Source organism: Pseudopipra pipra, chromosome 3, assembly GCF_036250125.1.
Source record: "Pseudopipra pipra isolate bDixPip1 chromosome 3, bDixPip1.hap1, whole genome shotgun sequence".
NCBI classification, from domain to species: Eukaryota; Metazoa; Chordata; class Aves; order Passeriformes; family Pipridae; genus Pseudopipra; species Pseudopipra pipra.
In genome coordinates, this window is record NC_087551.1 from 74,644,307 (window position 1) to 74,664,567 (window position 20,261).

General features: G+C 36.9%; 1 protein-coding gene across 5 annotated transcripts in view; it reads left to right on the forward strand.

Annotated features, from left to right (window-relative positions):
* SIM1 (SIM bHLH transcription factor 1) overlaps positions 1 to 19,956 on the forward strand; it is a 56,871-nt gene extending 36,915 nt beyond the window's left edge. For all 5 annotated transcript variants that reach the window (XM_064649892.1, XM_064649890.1, XM_064649891.1 and 2 more), the window contains 3 exons: positions 2,459 to 2,624; positions 9,945 to 10,350; positions 13,435 to 19,956. In XM_064649892.1, coding sequence (XP_064505962.1) covers positions 2,459 to 2,624; positions 9,945 to 10,350; positions 13,435 to 14,165 — 1,303 coding nt within the window. In that variant the 3' untranslated portion in view covers positions 14,166 to 19,956. The remainder of the gene's footprint in view (positions 1 to 2,458; positions 2,625 to 9,944; positions 10,351 to 13,434) is intronic.
* Positions 19,957 to 20,261: the final 305 nt, after the last annotated feature.

The window sequence follows — 20,261 nt, forward strand, 5'->3', positions numbered from 1 at the left end:
GTAAGTTTTCAGTCAGTCTGGTTTGACTGGGTTTTTATTTAGTTACTATGACCTAGAAGCATTGTAGAGTGTGCTCTCTATGTTTTGAATGCTCAGCCCTTACACAGATTGTAGCAGCAGATAAGCAGTGTTAGAGTGACAGTCTGTGGTCTGAATATCAGGGTGGTGTTTAGTCCAGTTTTTTAAAACTCTTTCACTGACAGGATACAGCAGCAGACTGCTACAAGGTGGCATACACCAGAGATGGGGAGGTAATGGCAGAAGCACAGAGCTATGGGTTCTCCAGCAAAAAGGGAGGTAAAAGGGGTGGTAGGTTCAAAACTGAAAGACAATCTCGTCATACCCCTAAGTCTGTGAACAACTTATCTATTTAGTTTTGATTAATTTTAGTTTCTGGAGGCAATATTTTCTGCATCTGGCACTGAGACCACAGGACTCTCCTCTTCTTATAATTAAGTAGTCAGGGGGAATGTGTATATCAGGATGAGACTGACTTTTTTTCAGGACTACTGATAAAATCTCATGCTATTGGAGTGGTCAAATATGAAGATTATTGAACATCCTTTGTTTCTGATGTTTTGTATAACATAAAGAAAATTTGGTAGGAATCAATTATGGAGACAGATGCTTTGCATGTCAAGCCAAAGTGTCTGGATGAAAATTCTGGGAGTAACCACAGAAAAGATTAATGCTTTCAAAATATGTGGATGAGCCGTACCTGTCAAATAGGCCAAAGTGAAGCCCCATATTCAGATGCTTTCACTGCAGAGAGGATATTTGAAATGCAGGTATTATAGCAGACACCTATCTCTATTAAAGCCAAAATTTGAAGAAATTACCTCATTAAAAAGTAATTTTGCATTACAAAGCATTATTTATACTTGACCAGGCTCTGTCTGCTTTGGACTGGAAACAGTGTAGTCAGTGCAGTTCTAATGTCAGGGATTCACTTTCATGTGTTATGTACACACATAGTCAACATTGCCAAAAAAATCCAAGCCTGTTTAACCAACAAGTTTGCTGCTTATCAGATGAAAAAAAAATTATTGTAGAACTGGGATGAATTAATTTTTATATTCTGCAGGTTTATCTGAGCCTGCTCAAAGATTCATCCTATTTCACTTATTTCATTGATTTATCAAGTTTGTCCTTCTGTCCCTGACTTTTATCTGAAAACATTTCAGTGTACTAAGCTGTGAGATGCTCAGGTTGTGGTGTAGCTCCTTTTTAAAAAATGTTAGACTCTTATGGCTTACACATCAATATATGTGTGATTACAGAGCAAGATATTGTTGCTAAAGCTGGGTAAACTATTTATTATTAATATAATTAATTAAGTATGAAGTATGGGGTCATATGTGAATGAATGTTACTGCTTTGACTGCATAAGAGAAGCATTATTCTTCCCTTGTTCTCCTACTTCTCTACTGGTAACACAGAGGAAGAGAAAAATCATGAATCCTCCCTCTTTTCCTCCAGGTAGGTAGGTCAGGAAGAAGCTCTTGCTTTGCTCTCTTTTAATAAATCATTGTCAGAATAGGTTCCGTATGACTACATGAAAGCTGGAGAGCTCATTTCTTACTCCCCCGGGTATCAGCAGACATGCAGATGTGTGCAGAGGGGTGCAGTCCAATGCATATGCCCACGTTATGGTTAGTAAGATATTGTGAACAATGCCAGTTTTCCTTACTTTTATGTATTCATTAGAAAGTCTGAAGAATCTAACTGAACTTCACAAGCTCCCCAGAGGAAACCTCTAGTATTTTGTGAGAGATGGACAGAATATTTAAAGCAGAAGATTTGTATTTATTTAGCCACTTTCTCTGACTGGTAAACTGGTATAAAAAAATTCTGATGGATTTTTTATATAAATAAACACTCACAAGACTCATAGAAGAAACAAAATTTCAAAAATTTACACCAGTTGCCCAAAACCTCAGAAACAATGAAAAATATGGCCTTAAAGATCAAGTGTTTTCCATTAAAAAAAATATGTTATTCAATTTAGTTAGTCAGCTGTGTAGGCTGTTACGTGCACCCCACATACACACATGTGAAAACATACACACATATACTCATGTGTTAACTTTGCAGTTGTATGGTTAAAAGAGTTCTGAGGAAAATGTATCCTATTAACTGCTTAGCTATGTGACTAATGTAGAACTGTAATATAAATCTCAGAAATAACCATCCCATTGGCTTTTTATTATTGCCCAAAGTAGGTCAGGATGATAACAGCTGGATGCAAAAAGCAATCATATTTTCCGTATAAATATGGTGCTATTGTTTAGTAAGCTATACTCCATAAATGTATTAGGGGGATATACTGGCTTGCCCTGGATTGCTTTATTCTTTTTCTTGAAAAATATCTTTTGTTTCCACCCCCCACTTAGAAGGAAGGAATGTTTCCCATTAAGTTATGAAGTGAGTTTGTTTTTCACTTTTGCCTTTTATATAGGGATACTGAATATAAAGGACTACAGCTCTCCCTGGATCAGGTCACTGCTACCAAGCCGGCATTCTCATATGCAAATTCAACTCCAACCATAACGGATAACAGGAAGGGAAGCAAATCTCGCCTCTCGAGCACAAAGTCAAAATCAAGGACATCACCATATCCACAGGTAGCTGTCTTTGAAATAAGAAATTAAATCTTCTTGTATATCTTGATTTTGCCTTCTATTTTGCACAAGTAACTAGAATGGGCCAAAGAACATGTTTCTTAAAGGGAATAAAGGACCGCAGGTTATAAGATCTTGAGGCGGGAATATGTTTCTTTAAACTGTTTCTAAAAATCTGGAAACATTTATGTTTCAGCATGCATAATAAATCATCATCAACAACAATAGCAACACAGGGCTCAGAGTTAATGAGGAGCGGACAGAAGGACCAAATGAAAATGTTGGTTTTGAAATACTTGGTTTGAGAGGACTGTGAGTCTTGCCATTTGAGAAAGCTTGCTTTTTCTTACTTACTCTTTATTAATTCCAACATATCTAAAAGCTGCCAGATGTTTGACAGCAGTTTAATACTGAACTCTTAGTCGAGAGGAGTGAGTTTTGAGAAGGGAAAGCAGCCAGCTAACTTGCTGACTGGAGAAAGAAAGCTTTTCTATGTACAAAGCTTTGAAAGGAAGGAAACACTAGGAGGTGGTCATTGGCATCAGTAGACTTTAATTTCCCAGATTTCATTTTCAAGCCTAATGTGTAAGGAACATGTCCCTGCCTGGAGAATGGACCAAACTCGATTGGGTCTGTGAATTGAAGCTTACCCAATACATTTGTGCAACTGGATTCTGCAGGCAATGCCACAGCACTTGCATACTTACGTCGTCAAACTTTTAGCTCAAATACATCTGTTTGTTAATATAACCATGATGTTTACTAATGATACAAGTCTTACTGCCCTTATGCCTCCACACAGTGGATATAAATGTATGCATTCATAATGTAACATTGAAGAGCTATGTATTTTTAAAGAGCCCAGGTCAATATTTAACTGATAATGACCTTAATGACTACAGTTTCTCTGTAGGTACAATGTTTTCTAAACTGACCTCTAAGAGTGTATAATGCGAACCCAAACGTCTACATCACTTCCTTGTTTTCTTTCTTTTTCCCCCTCAAAAGTACCAAGTGTAAGGATTTAAATTAAATGACATCTGCTTTTGGAAAAGGGAATATTTAACAGAGCACCTAGATATGAATTCACATTCCTAATTTTAAGAATCTAATCTTGTCTGAGGTTGTTATAGCACATTTGTTCATACACATTTCTGTGGGTTGTTAAAAAAGCCTTTTTCTTGAATGCACTACATCAAACAATTGCAATCAAACTGTTTCAAAGAATTGTGGAAGATACCTACAAATAATTCTAAATTAGATTTTTAGAGTATCTTTGATTTACTGAAATTACACTTCATCTCTCCTTATACAGTCCTTTCCTCAGTACTCATTTGCTATCAGGACAATCCCAGCTCAAGACTTGTTATCCTTCCACATCAATCTGATTTCTGAAAGTGTGACTTTCATTGGTACCTGCTTACTCTTTCTGCCACCAGAAAAAAACCCTGAACTAGCAGTGCAGTTGTGACTGCTGGTTTATCAGGGATTGTTGTCTGGAACATCAGGGTGCTCAGTCTCCAGTTTCATTTTGCATCCTCATTACCAGCTGCTTCATAGTAAAGTCACAGATTTCATCATTCAAGAAGCAGCCGTGGTAGTTGCCAGTATCTTGAAAAATGGTCATACCTTTCATTGCAGCCCATCACCACAAGTAATGCTGGCAGCTTGTATTTGTCTCCCTCTCATCCTTCTCCACCACTGAACAAACTGTTGAAAGACTAAGAGAAGCCCTTGTGAAGAACATGGAGCAGGTGGTACAGCCTGTGTTCTTCGGTCTCCTGCCCATGTAATTTGCCAGTCAGCTGAGGAGAATCAGAGTGTGACTTAAAAGCCATGGCTGAAAAGTGAAGTCATGAGTTTTGGCTTACACAGGAGCTTGGGTTGTGGTGGGGAAAGCAAGCAGGAAGTTCATTAGTAAAATAATGGCAGTGAGTGAAGTACTTCCTGAACTAAAGGGCACTCTAGGAGACTTTAAATGTACATAATTTCTTTTTTTTTTTTTCCTTTCCTTTTTTCTCTTTTCCCCTTACCATTTACTTTTCTTCTCTCTTGAAGAGAAAAAGAAATCATATGCTTTACTGGGTGCTAACTGAGAATCCTCTGCCTTGCCAGCTGTGTGCACCTAGGATAGCTACATGAGATATGAACTGTATCAAAATGATGCTAATCAATCTCAGCTGAATTTTTACTACTAGGGCAAAAAGTGGATATTTTGGTTATCTAAGATAGTGTTAATTTTTTTTCCCTCAAATCTTATGCAAAAGCAGGCACAGCATAATATAGGTCTTGTAGACTTAAAATAAAACTGAGTTCATTAAACTGGAAGGATTTGTCAGCATCTGATTAACACTGCCTGATGTTAGTAGAGTGAACTAGTGGGTTCTGTGAAACCAGCCTCAGGCAGGGGAAGGGCAAGCAAGAGGAAAGCAAACTAAAATTCATGAAAAGCACTTTGAACAGTGCTTTTTTAGTCCTGTCCTATCAGAGGGGTGCAGAGCTGAAAGACATGGTGGGAGAAAAACCTGGGAGATGAAGATTTGATAGATATTAACAAGAAAAGAAAATTATGAGTTGGTTATAATAGTAATAATAATAATAATAATAGTGAGTGGCTCCCAAAATCTAGCCCCAGACCTCATTTATTTTATGCTCCCAAAAGCTAGCCCTGAACCTCATTTATTCTGTACACAGAAAATAGCAACAAGGTTGGAAAAACATTTTAATTATGATCATGTGCACTGCTTTGGAGTTTAATGTCCCATTAACTATGATTGTCCAAAGAAAATATTTTAAATTGCCTGTTGTCTGCCTCTGGTGGAAATGTTTTATGGTCAGATCTGGTAAAATGTTTGTTGCTTCATATATCATCTTAGTTCTTGGATAAAGATCATATATATGTAATAAAGAATGCACACATACAAGTAATGATATACCCAAGAGCCACTGGATGGAGGCTTTGGTGTGTATACAACATTCACAAATTTTTTGAAATTGGTGCATATTAATACACCTGATTTCAGAGGTGTATTGATTTTATAGCTCCTTTAAATGAATAATCTGGATTAATTTTGCAATTCGCCTCCATTTGGGCATATCACCCAATGGGATAAAGATAACTGAACTAGGCTGAATTCTAGCCAGTCTTGGTTTTTGGTTTTGTTTTTTTGGTTTGGTTTTGTGTTTTGTTTTTTTGGTTTTTTTTAAGTTTCTTCCTGTAGCCTAAAGCTTTGGCAGCTTCCAGTGTATTCAAAAGCAAAGCAAACCACTCTTTTTATAGTAAACATAACTCTTGGTCTGGTGAAGAGTCACCAGCAGTGGGGGTTATTTTAATGGACATGCTGTATTACTTTAATCTAAGCCTTTCACCATCTGTTCTGCCTATAATAGTAAATGCGAAAAGAACATATTTTACATTTCAGGATTACATTAGTAAAAAGTAAGATAAAAGTGATTTAAAAGCATGCATATGTTCTCAGTACAATGCAGCCCGCATCTGTGATTTTTTTTTCTCATGGTTAAGACACAAATGAAGAGGAAAGCTGCTAATGCTGATGTAGTGAAAGTTTTTCATGGAAAAGAGGACTCTGTGAGGGTTTCTCTATATATTTAATGTTTATAATAATAAAAACCTGAGTAGGCTGCCAGAAAATTATATATCTATAACATCTATTGTTTGAACATCTGGCATGGTATGTGGAGCAGGCTGATGTTGCTGTGTATGACAAGATGAGTCCTCAGGCCAGTGAGACACCTGTAAGAATGGAAAGTCAGGAAAAAGAAAATCACCCGAGAAATATTAAATTGTCTACTGGCCTAATATACTTCCACGAGCTCTCATGGGGTAAGCTTTTTTTAGACATGGAATTTATATTTTCCTATTTCCTCACCCTTCAGCCCTCCTGAAGTTTTTCTTGGAGTGAAAATAACATCAGTGGTGGCCTACAGCCCCTTTCTACGTCAGTGCTGATTCCACCAGCGTGCTCTCACTGTGATGGCACACTGAATTAACACTCTGGAAGACATTTCTAATTTTCAGAGGTGGCAATTCAGTTTCCAGGAACCAGCTGGAGTACCACTTAATTTATATTTTGTTGTTGTATATGCCAGAAGACAATTCAGAAATCACCTGAAAGGATTTCAGATGTTGCCTGTCTGAAGTTCTTTCTCACTACTGGTTAAACTTTGTCAAAAACCAGAAAGTAATAAATTACTTTTGTCTTCTGGATCCTGATAGAAGTCAGAAGGTAAAAATTAATAGAAAGGAAAACACTTCTGCTGAGGCATGACTGGAATTGGGAAAAAAAAAATCACTGATTTTAATTTGATGTAATTTTCATTAAATCTGATTCCATTTTTTATGGTCTTTCATCACATATGGGAGCCTCATTCTGACTTGAGAGATAATGTTTCCACTCTCATTCCAGTAAAGCAATATCTTTGATCATCCTTTCATTTCTCTCCCCATCAACATGTCACACATGCCCATATTTGAAGTCTCCACCTGTCAACATTCGATTTCCAGAAGAGGCAGCAGTAGGACTGCAGTGGTGGAGCAGCCTCATGACACCAAATAGATGTGTGGCTATCTTTAAAGGGAATTAGACATATTTTTACCCTGTGCCTTCTTAAGAGTTTTACCCTGTTTTACCTTAAGAGTAAGTATTCATATCAAACTATGTCTGTTGGCAGACAAGGCGGGCCAAAACCAATTCACTTAATTTAATTCTATCCATGGTCTGTAGCAGCTGCTACAGGTCAGATCTCAAATAATTATAATTTACATCAAGTACAAAGAAGATGCATTAAGTAAAGTTGGTTTTGACTACATCGTTGTATGACATTACATGATGCATTCCTGATACACTAAAAACACATGCTTTGAGACTATTTCCATTTCTCTAAGAAAAGTGCACAAAGGCCTGTGCAATTGAGTCTTTTGTGATTAGGTTCAAGATAAAAGCAAAAACTAACTGAGCAGGTTTTCAGTTAAATGAAGAAATTCCCTTCAGGAGAAGAGATGCTAGACCCTGAAGTGTCCTTAAAAAAAGAGAACTAATAGAAGAATATCTAGTAGAGCTACAGGAAATTAAGAGCTTTCAGTCTGAAAGATTCTCTGGCATTTATTATCATAATAAATTGTCCAAAATTTTTTCATTACATTACTGGAAATTAATTTTCCTTGCCCTCCTCATGAAAGAAACATATTCTGTGAGTTTTGTTTTTAATAAGAAAATAAATGAACTTTTGACTTTTCTATACTTGCACTTAGGCTTGCTTATACTGTATAATATTTCAGCTTAATTTTTAAAATTAAAAAGACTAGTTTATAAAAGTCAAATCCAAAAAGATCACTAAAAATAATTCTAAAATTAAGAACAGATACAAAAGTATTTTTCCTTTTGTCTATTTTCATTTCAGCTAAAATTTAGTAATTGTTAATAGTCTTGTTAACGATTTCTAATTTTTTTGTTGGAAACTTAATTTTATCTATACATTTTTGCCTAAATAGTTTACAGTCATTCACCTATTTAGTATATATCTTTGTGATTAACCAGTTTGCAGACTTTAGATCTGAAAGGATGCTAGAAGAGTTAGATGCTCCAGTTGATCACATAACACTGTGATGACTGAATAAAGTTCCTAGTTAATGTATACCAAGTTACTGGAATTTAAAAGAACACTTTTGTGGCTCTGTAACTATCTTACCTTCATAAAAAATCATATTTTTCCTTTAATCTCTAAAACCTTGTGATGCGTATAGTGGTACTAAATTCCTGACCTCTTCCATATCTACTGGTAGGCTTTTTGCCTATGGGTATTCTTCTGACAACTAATAACAAAATATAATTGACTTCCTCAAAGCCATGACCTTTTCTTTGTTTCCTTTAAATAACCTATCGTGTTAACAAACAGTATTCACAAACATAAACTGCAATACTGAAGAAATACCCAATTAAATGCCAAAACCGCTATTGATGTTGCACAGATGGTTTATGTTTCTGTAAGTCAAACATCTGGTCAGTACTTTCAGTTGGGAAGTGCATAAAACTTTGGTCCTGGTTGGTAATGAGGAGTTTCATAGCAACTTAATCTAATGAAAAGGCAGGTAAGCTTATGTTAGGCCTATTAAAAGAAAATGGAGAGTGGGCAGCTGGAAGGTGAGTGAAGGAATGGGAGAATTCTGAAGTTTCATGTTGTAATACACTGATTTGTGACATGAGTGAGTAGTGCTGAGGATGTGAGCATGTACAGCTTTGGTCTTATCCCAGTCCATATCATGGGAGAAATTGATTTAAAGCTGTTCTGTGAAGTTTGACGGTTCCAATAAATAAAAAGATTTAAAAATTAGATAGGTAAATTCTAGGAGGTTTAATAAGCTTTTTTTTTTTTTCCCTTTCCCAAAAATTATCTGAAAGTTTGAAGCATTCATTAATAGCATCTAGAAATCTGTGAGATTTAACCTAACTCTTACTTCTCTCTAAACAAATGCCCATGCTCCTATTCTGGACAATTTTCTAACTGCCTGCTAGTTGCTTATTCTGTGTTGGGAGGGCCCTGCTTAAGTGAGGGTGCCAAATGCCCACTATGCCTGCTTTGCCTAGAAGTCACCTTTTCTAGCAAATAGTTTCTGGGTTTTCCTTGTTCCCCTATTGCATCAGAGCTTTAATTTTTAGCTTCTTACCTATCTGCCATCACTTTGGAGCTTTATCCTGTAGAAGTGTTGGTAGCCCAGGATCGACAAAAGGCTTTCTTTTCCCTTCAAGTAGGAGGAAAGAAGTTTAAAGATACAGTTCCAGGTAAGAAAAACAAAACCATCAACAAACAAAATATGAGGAAAAGAGAGTGAACCCTTGGAAAAAAACCCCTTGAAATACACCCGTTTTCAATTCGACAAGTGAGAATGCTCCAGGAGCAGTGTTATTTCAGCCCCTTTTGTAAGCGCTTTGCTGAAGTGCATTGGAGCACCATTGCTGAGCAGAAGCACTAGCTTTCAAAGCAACAAGAAAAACCTGGACGTATTAAAAAAATATTGAATTGCAGCATTGATATTGCTGAGCCTAATATTACACATCATAAAGAAGATGGCTGTTAAGGGTCGACATGGGATGTTTTAGACTTTCATGAGGTCTATCCTGTCATCTGTGAGCTCATTACAGAGTGTTGTACGGGAAAGGACCAGGAGTCCAATCAGAAGGTGCAGACATGTGGGCATGCTCACAAAAAACACCCTATCACATACACACTCTGCCTTTCCAGTGCAGTCACTTGCAGATTTCATGCAGGTGTGGTAATTTCCATGCTGCTTCTCCTGTTTTGCAGTATTCTGGATTTCACACTGAGAGATCTGAGTCTGACCACGAGAGCCAGTGGGGTGGGAGCCCTCTGACCGATACGGCTTCTCCCCAGCTCCTGGAGCCTGCAGAGAGACCAAGCTCCCAGCACCACGATGTCTCCTGTGCCTACAGACAGTACTCAGACCGCAGTGCGCTCTGCTACGGCTTTGCACTAGAGCACTCCAGGCTGACTGATGACAGGCACTTCCACACTCAGGCCTGTGAAGGAGGCAGATGTGAAGCTGGACGGTATTTCCTTGGCACACCACAGCCAGGAAGGGAGAGCTGGTGGGGTTCTCGTTCAGCATTGCCTCTGACTAAGTCGTCCCCTGAAAGCAGAGAAGTGTATGAAAACAGTATGCCCCACATAACATCAGTGCACAGGATTCATGGTAAGAGATAACAAGGATTTGCAGAAGTGACACCACCTCAGATAGAGCAATATGACATATACATTCAGCTTTTTATGTGAAAAATGGAAAATGAGAGAGACTTTTGTTCTATATTCTTGTCTCTGAGGTCACATCTCTGGAGATGAGGGACACTTGAAATTCAAGTTGAGTTTTACAGTCTGGCTTATATGCAGCAAAATACAATTTTGTTGTATATTCATTACAGTGGAAGTGCCTGACTGATGAGATTTTAAGGATGATCATAAAAATATAAGTCAAGTAAAAAACATATTTCTATCAAATGGATTATTTTGTTTAAGATCAAACTACTTTGGATGGAGTATGTTTAGCAAAAAATTAGAGCTAAATCCAAGTAAGATATTAAAAAATTGTTCTCCAAGTGACTTTTTTCTCTAGTGGTTATTCCTAGGTTCTGTAAGACTTTATATTTGTTTTTATTTAAAATTGGCAATTCAAATTAATATTTGCTTTTGGTTTCAGACATTTATCCTCAGCTGTAATTTTTAACCAATGGAATCTCTCCATCCTTTCAGCACCAAGTCTAAAGTTTTGTTTGACCTGTCTGATAGGTTGCAAACTCAGTACATGAGCACATTTTGAGAGGCTGAATTTAATAAATAAATCACAGTCAAAGCCTGATCTTGGGTTTGGAAAAGTCTGAAGGCGCTTGATTCAAAAGTCATAGACTGAGTCTTGGAAGACAGCAACTGACCCAAAAGTCAGAGTTCAAGGTTTTAAGGATAGATGCAGCGTCAAAAAAATAAAAAGTTTTTCTAGTAAAATAGTCTATCAAAGCATAGGTTGCCTCTAAATAACTCATAAAAACGAATTACATTAATACTAGTGCATTGAGTTGCAGAATGAGGCTTTGTAAATAAAAAAGAACTGTATCATTTTACCCCAATCTGAGGAAAATTATGTTGCGAATAGAAAAAATTATCAAACAGCTAGTTATAGGAAATGCTGTCAGATGAAAATTAGGAAAGGAAAGGAGCCCTAAATTTTGCTCATGAGGACTTTTCTCCACTTTTCTTGTGAGAACACAACTCCTTTTTTGTGTCTGTTCTGTATTTCTGTCTTACTGGTGTTTCTCTAGCTTTTTCTTCTCAAAAAGAGAACATAGTGAAGTATGATAATTTTGCTGGCAAATTTTATGCATGATAATTCTTGCTAAGCATAGCAATATCACACCAAGGTGCAAATGCAAAAAGGTTAGGTATTTATTCCATACGTTTAACAAGGATAATCAATGCAAATAGAAAATATAATTTGGTTTTAGTTTGTTGCTTGGTTTTGCTGTAATTCCAGGTGCTGCATTTATTTTCTTTATTGTATCAAGTCTTAGATTTTTCAGTAGGCTTTCAGTCTGCATGTAGCTTTGGGAGTAAAACCTGGCGTGGGTCTTAGTTGAGGAGAGTAACGTCTCAGCTCCCCTTGCAAATGTGCCATTTTCATTAGTTTTCAAATCTTGGCCTTTCACAAATTAAACTCTTGGACAATAATATGTGAACACTGCTGTCAGAGAAGTTACTTTGGACAGAAAATATTTTCTTCTTTTTCAGTTCTTTTAATGTATATTCTGTTAGTTCTGGCTTGGGGTCACCTTACAATAATGGTTATCTGACTAGTAGATAATGCATATGAGCCCATGTGTTTCTGGTCATACTCAGGGAGTCTAGGACAGTGCAGATATGGTTTGTGCAGTGAGATATACTCAGCATGTGGTTCAGAGCTGCATCTGACCAGATTCCCAGTGCATCAAGGAGTGCTGGATGTACCATGCAGTCCAGTGGCTGGAGCTCCCTTCTACCTCCAAGCTCTGGCATTTTAAGTCCAGATCTTAAGAGGATGTGAAGGATAAATTCATGCCATGATACTCCATAGTGCAGTACTTCCCTCAGAAAATGGCAGGATATGTTTATTATAAAAGCCCATCACTGATTTTTGTTTTGAACTCTGTAACACAGTGGTAGTGGTCTGCCACCCTAACAGATCTGTATGACCTGACCCAACACAGAACAGGGGGAACTCCTTGTGCTAATCTGAAAATGGGTTTCCTTTGAGGAGTACTGTCAACCAACTCAAAGGGGCTCATCCTCAAAGAGGACTTTGTATGTGCCAAGGCAAAGACATCATTAAGTGATGTGTGCAGGTCCTACAGGCCTCCCTGCAGGTGTGTATTTCAGCAGATGGTAATGCAGTCTTAGCTGGCTACTCAGGTTTTGGGGTCACTCACTTCCTAGTGAGGACTGACAGGTCTGATTCTGTCCTTTCAGCTACTTGCAAGCTGAACACCTTCTCTAATATGTCTACGGGCCTTATTTTTTAAAGAGAAGTAAAAATGTACTTATATTTTCCCATTCCAAAAGGAAATATTTATGCATTGGGATATGACACCATGTTTTTATAGTAACTCTCTCTAACAGCTATGGGTTCTTGTGCTCCTGAAGAAGAATTGCTTCATTACTTGTAGTTATTTATTGTTGTGTAACCTGCATAAAGTCACTACATGACCACAAGCTATTTATCAACATTGTCTATCCTGGAAAGACCTAGGAACACATGCTAGAATACTGCACATTTTTAAGTCCCTGAGATTTTTGGTTTTACTATGGCCTCTATTCATTAGACCTTGTTGATGCAAAGAGGGAGGAGTCAGGGGTCTGAACACTGGCAGTGAAGGCACTCTGACATGCCCTAAGGTACCCTGCATGACCTCTAGCTGCTTCAGAAGACAGAGTTCCTGTAGAGTTGGTGCCATACCTGTTGGGCAGGTGCTTGGTTACCCTAGAGTGTATCAGGTGACACTGGCTGTCTGTGTTGAGGCACTTAGATGTCTTCTTTGTATATTTCCAACTGTGTTGCTTGTTCCATGCGGAGACACTGGAAACCAGAATTTGCCACTGAAAAGCAAGAGGTATCCAATGACATTTTTGGTCATTGTTATGAGTCACTTGTCTCCATCTCGGTTTTCTATCTGTAAAATAAGGTACAGATTACATGTTCTGCAAGATCACTTGCCTCCTTAGACCTCAATGCTTTTCTCCTTTCTCTCTTTCCTAGGAAGAGGACACTGGGATGAGGACAGTGTTGTTAGCTCACCTGATCCTGGCTCTGCCAGTGAATCAGGTGACCGATACCGTACTGAGCAATATCAGAGCAGTCCACATGAGCCCAGCAAAATCGAAACACTAATAAGAGCCACACAGCAAATGATTAAAGAAGAAGAAAACAGACTACAGCTGCGGAAAACCACTCCCGACCCGCTGGTCTCCATTAATGGCACAGGGAAGAAGCATGCTATCTGTTTTGCAAACTACCCTCAGCAGCAGTTGGCAGGGGATGTCTGCCGTGTCCCAACGGTTGCCAACACTCCTCCCTGTGAACACATCCAGCAGCGAGATGGAAAGATTATGAGCCCACATGAAAATGACTATGACAACAGCCCCACAACACTATCTAGAATAAGCAGCCCCAGTTCTGACCGAATATCAAAACCTAGTTTGGTACTTGCTAAAGACTACCTGCATTCAGACATGTCCCCTCATCAAACCCAAGGAGACCACCCAGCAGCTTCTCCAAATTACTACAGCTCCCACAGGCAGTACTTTGATAAGCATGCTTACACACTAACTGGATATGCCCTGGAGCATCTATATGACACTGAAACAATTAGAAACTATTCACTAGGCTGTAATGGATCACACTTTGATGTGACTTCTCACTTAAGGATGCAGCAAGATCCAGCACAAGGACACAAGGGAACATCTGTTATAATAACGAATGGAAGCTGACAGGTTTTTTTCTGAAAACTGTTGGGCTTTAAAAAATAACCTTTGAGATCTAATTGGAAGATACATATTTTCATGCCCTTGTCCTTACCAGCATTTCATATACCACAGTGCACTAGAAAAAAGTACCTAAGGTTTGGGGGATAAGTTAGTTAACACACATTACTTTAAAAAACATGCACTGACATGCAGGGTTAGAGTGAATGGAACTAAACTCAAAGTTGGTGCCATGCAGGCTGAAAAGGATAGAAGAGGTCTAGGCCAGGAGTGTTTGGGGCAGGCTAACAGAGCAGTTTATGCATGTTTTGTAAGAGGTGGTTGACTGGAAACACTGCCAAGGGTGGACCTTCTGAACTGCATGGGTCCCAGCCAACAAAACTGCTATGCACTCTTTTAACACAGAAAATTGGAATGTGTTCCATTGAAATACACACCAAAATGTGTACTTCTGGTGATCTGTTTATTCCCCAATGGCCAAACATGTTATGCTGCTCCATGATATAAAGCATCCATGGCTGACGAAGGGAAGAAAGAAGAGAGAGATCGAATTGTTAGGTCCTTGTGTACTCACATGCATAACTATTTACATATGCTTGATTTGAAAAGAGTCAAATGAGCAGTATCCTTCTGACTAGTTTGGTCAAATATTTACTTCTACTGTATTAAAAAGAGAGGGGCATTCTCAATGTAGTTTTGAGAAAAATGAAGGTGTTGGTCATCTTGCTGTAGAGATGGGAGGTTTTTCTCATATTTTTGAAAGGTTGCCCTAGATGAGTAGTGGAGTGAAATGGAAGAAAATTACCTGGAGAAACAGGGAGAATAGACTGGCTTTAGGAATGGTCCAAGATAAACACAGTTAACTCTATAGCTGTGTATGCCACTTAGTAATAATTATAAAATAAGCAAAAGTTATTCTAAATGGCTGAATAATTAAGAACTAATTTGAAACACAGAGGGAACTCAATCAAGTCGTAGAAATTTTGCTGTAAAATACAAATGTAATTGTGCCAGTGTAAAAATATGAGAGGAGAGAATAGGTAAAACCTGTTTGGTGGTTTGTCTTAACTTCTGATAAAGTTTTGGAGTAGATAGAAAATTGTAACTACTCTGACATAAAGTAATAGGTGTGATTTCAAAAAAGAAATATGAATTCTTTTCTTGCTTGCAGCAGAAATTTTAATGGATATCTGAAAATATTAGAGATATCAAAATCAGTCATATGTACATAAAAAAGTACAGAAGGAAATCAGTGTTCCAAAAAATTAAATTGTATTAAAAATGTTAGTATTATCAGGGCCTGTCCTAGAGTTATAGAAGACATCAAAAGAGTTTAATTTTTAATAACTTCATGAACAAAAAGACTGATTGATTGGAAAAAATAAATACAAAACATATGCTCAAAATGTAAAATAGGGCATTTTTAGGCACAGTTGCTAGACCTGTTCTTCTTTGTATTGCATTTATATGGTTCCAAAATTGACTGCAATGGGAGCAGGACCACTGGTCCCTCTTATGCCAATGTGGAGATAAGGGGACTTGAGGTGGTTACTGAGATTAGCACTAGGACTATTTTCATTTGTAACATTAAGAAGCTCAACATATGGGACTGAGTCATCTATAGGACTAAATATAAACCAGCATGCTATGGGTGGGTTAAAAATATCTTTTTCCAAATAAAACTAATCAGAAGCAAAAGCTAAATAATAACATTATAAACCACGTAAGTAGAGATGTACTTGAAAGCAGAGGAAATTACCTCTCTGAACTTGGAATATTGTGTATAATCCTGATCACTCCAAGGCAGATTGTGAATCTTGAATTGAGTAGTACCTTACTCCATAAGCAACCTTTGTTGACTGCAGTGTGATTGCTCCTGGTGAAAGGCACATTGAACACAAGGAAGAGCAACACAGTCTGGTCTTTATTATCTAAACCTCATAATAGAAGAGGTGGAGCAGAGCTCAACAAAAGATAAAGAGACTGAAAGATCTAATAAAACCTTTAAATAAACTGGGTCTGTCATCTTTGTAAGGGAACAGAGGAAGGGGTAATGTCGCTGATGTGCACCAAGCTCTGCACAGAGGAGAGGTAAATAATGGTCTGAAACTATCTAAACTACCAGCAGAAATGAGAGACAGGGCATTGAATGATAGCCAAGGCAAAATGAGAACAAAATGATTTGACTCATTGCCAAATGAATAACAAAGCTCATAAAAAGCAGCAGCTAGAGATTTTTGTTTATTTGTTCAAGATAAAAACAAGGCAAATAATTGAAAAACATTGACAACTGTTAACTCAGAGGAAGTAATGGACCAAAATGGACTTCTTTCAGCCCAACAATTGTATATATTCCTAAAGCATAGGAATAAGAAAGTATTTTTGATAAATCTAATTCTGGATATATATTATTCCTATGAATAATATGAATAAACTTGTATTTGGAGTCTCATTTAACAGTATTAAAATACAATTTGCAAAGTGAATTAGAGTAGAGGTACATGGTATCATATTATCCCTACTAGTACATATAAAAATAAGTCTAAGTGTCAATATTATTTTGTATTACAGAAGAGTTTCCTAAACTGTTTGAATGAATGGGATTTTCTCAGCACCCAAGTTTCTTGGGATCTCCAAGCACTCTTGTTATCAAGCTTTTAATTAGAAGGCAATAGAGTTCTGCAGACCAGCTGCAGTTCCCTGGCTAATGTCAGGAAACCTCAGTTTGGTTACTGCTGTATTTGCATTCTGACAGGCACCTTTGAAAAATAGAAGACTTATAAAACAAACAGGTACAGTGTAAGATGCTTGTATTCTGTATGATTTCACCTAGGAAAAAAAATCCAGTGTGCTATGCAATAAAAATTCCCCAATCTTATTCACAGTGATCTCAAAATAAGACTTCCCAAACTGTAGTTATCTTATTTTCAATAATTCCAGTCCACTACAAATGCAACAAAATGCACTGTAATGAATGGAATAAATCAGTCAAGATGTCTCCACATGCAGCCTCCTTGTGCTACAAGTGAAGGCTGATGCTTGTACCCCTCATGGGATTCCAGCGACTGGCGCTCCTTAGCACTTCAATACAGTATGCCAGAGATGGATGCCTTTTGTCAACTTATTTGCCATCCTACTTCTTTAGATAGCCAGGAATTTCTTCTTAATTGACAGAAAGCATGGCATGTTGTAAACAGAGACTCCGCATGCTACATGAAAGCAAGTCTGCAATCTTAATTATAGCATATAATATCACTGCAGCTCATATTACGTATAATTTTCAATATGATATAAAGCTTATTTTTTCCATTACATATTTATTTAATACAAATTTTCATTTAGTATCCTTCAAGGATATCTTCTTCTCTTCTTATGTTTCTTTCTTTTCTAAATCAGATGAAAAGAGACATTTTGCAAAATTGAAAAATGCAAGGCATTTGAACCAAATGAGTTTCAAATATACCACATCAGCTAAAGGTTATCACTTTAAATAAGGTATGTATGTTGTGTTTTGGAACAGAAACAATATAAATGGCTGTATTGCATAATTTCTCTACATAATACTGGTTTGCTATTAACACCAAATTACTATTTTGTAACTACTGCAAATACAGAGTGACCACCAGTCTTTGAAACCATTTCTTATTGATATAATTGGATGGTGCATTATGTTTTTTGTGCATTACAATTTTAGTATATCTCTTTTGTTTAAAGAATTAGAAACCTCTTTAGTCTTTGATACAAAATCACACCCCAGAGGCATAAAGTTTGTGATTTTGGACAAATTTTAAAATCAACTCTTAAATTAGAAGAAGAACCTTACTCAGCAATTTGTCCCATTGACTCAAATGGGAATATTTGTGGAGTAAGGTACTACTTAATATGTGTGAGGAAAAAAATCTGACACGTGATAATAGGTTTGGGGGTTGTTTTATAATTTTTTTTCCTTAAATCCCAAGATGTAAGTATGAAAACTGGAGGATAATAGCTGTAATGGCTGCGTTTCTATAGCAGAAGTATTTAAGCATGTTTTGAAAAATGAATGCGTCTCTGCACTGAAGAGCCCCAAAAATGTTTCTTAAGCTTTAAGCTTTTAATTGGCTTTTGTTGATGTGTCCACAATACTGCCACGGGTTGCACAGTGAAATTCTGCTTTTTTTAAACTCTTTTAATCACTGTTATCTGAATCTCATTTTTGCCTCTGCACATGCAGCATTTATTCATTAATGTCCTTAAGTATGTAAACCACCATATGTTCATTTGTGTGAGCATGCTGAGTGAGTTGGAAAAAATAAAAGGTCGCATAGTATTTCTGGAAAAGGCACAGCCACCCCAAAAAATCAGACTGGCTGTTCCAAAGGTCAGATAACCTTTCAGTCACGGAACAAAGCTGTGGCGTACGCATTGGTTTCAGACCTTCTGCATACAAAGCTGTGTATAATGGGGATTATACCACACAGTTCCAGGATTAGACTTAGCTATGTCTGTTTTAAGGTGGCTATAGTGAATGTCTTGCAGCAAAAGGATTCAGGCTCTGGTCTTTCCAAGCTGTTTACTTAAAACACCTAAGAGTCTAAAGGCAATACAGGCTTTGTTATTAGGAACAATGGTGGATCAACATGCTTTCCTGTAGGTATACTGGCTTAACTCCAGACATCTCTGCAGTGTGGAGAAGAGCGTATTTTATTTTATTTGCAGTTAGTATTGATGGTTAAATATTTTGGCTGTGTAAAAAAAACCCAAACAACAAAAACCAACCCCAAACCCAACAACAGAAAAATCAAATCAAAAAACCACACAGATTTCTGTAACCCTTCAGTTTGATGTTATTAAAGCTTGCTAGAGGTGTAGCTGAGGATTTAGGGGTTATTTTGAAGATCAAAAAAGTAAATAGTCTTCTGTTCAGAACAGTGAGAGCACTAATATGATTCTCTTTCACATTTTCTTGGAGCATTTATTAATGAAAAAGATGGAATGAGGTTAAACATCACTGTGGCATTTAGCTTATGTATATAAGAGTTCTGTAGATAAATCTGGCTCTAAGTTGCTAGGAATACATCCCTTTTTGAAAAGAGTTAATTTATGACTCCATCTATGAAGCTGTATTTGAAAGGACAGATCAAATACAGGAAGAAAAAAAGCTTTTTGTCTGGTTGTATTCACTATTTACCTCCCATCTCACACAAAGTTCTCAAGCTTGCCTATTGTTCTAGGATTCCAAATACCATTTTAAACATTTTTATTTATTGCAATTTGGACTGCATTTATTTTTTTTCTTTTCAGCTACTGATACAGTGGGAAGTTTTGAAATGCAAGAAATAATCTTTTTCACACAATATAAAACATTAGCACCTTTACATTGTAAGGAAATAAAGTCTATTAGAAAAAGTACTTTTAGGGCACTGCAACTTTTTCCCAAGGTAAATATTTCAGTGCATAAAATATACTAATCTAACAAAAAAAGCACTTGAGACATGATGAGGCATTTTGTATTTGCTTTAAACCAACGATTATGTTTATGGAAAAAAAGACAGAGGTTGCCAGTGTTTCAAATACCATGCCTTGCAATGTAAAGGGTCTGGTGACATTGTAGCATAACATCTCTAGTTTTCCTTTGGAATGTAATGTAGAAAACACAATTTAGCTTTGTCAACATTATCTTGCAAAGTGTTCCCATTTATAATTATTTATATTGTAAATAGCTTTCTGAAGTAAATTTGAACTTAATGTGCATAAGATGTATTTATTATGTGAAGATTTTTTTTTTTTGGTTTAAAATATAGCTACCAACATGTAATTTTTGTCTGTTTTTCTACATTTTTAAATTAGGATTGTCCTATCTAGGAATACATTTTCAAGAATACATTTTAATTAATGACAGTATTTCTCAGAATTGGGAGGGGAAGTGGTAAAGTAATTTATTTTGATTTCTGGGATCCTAAGTGCTCCCTGATCTTGAGTGAAGTTTATCAAAATACGAAGGGGACACAGATAATATGCTTCCACACCATTCAAGATGTCTGAATCTGCTCAAATACTATTCTGTCAGGAAGAACTGACTCATAGAGGCTTAATTAACATTAATTTTCTACTTTGTGAATA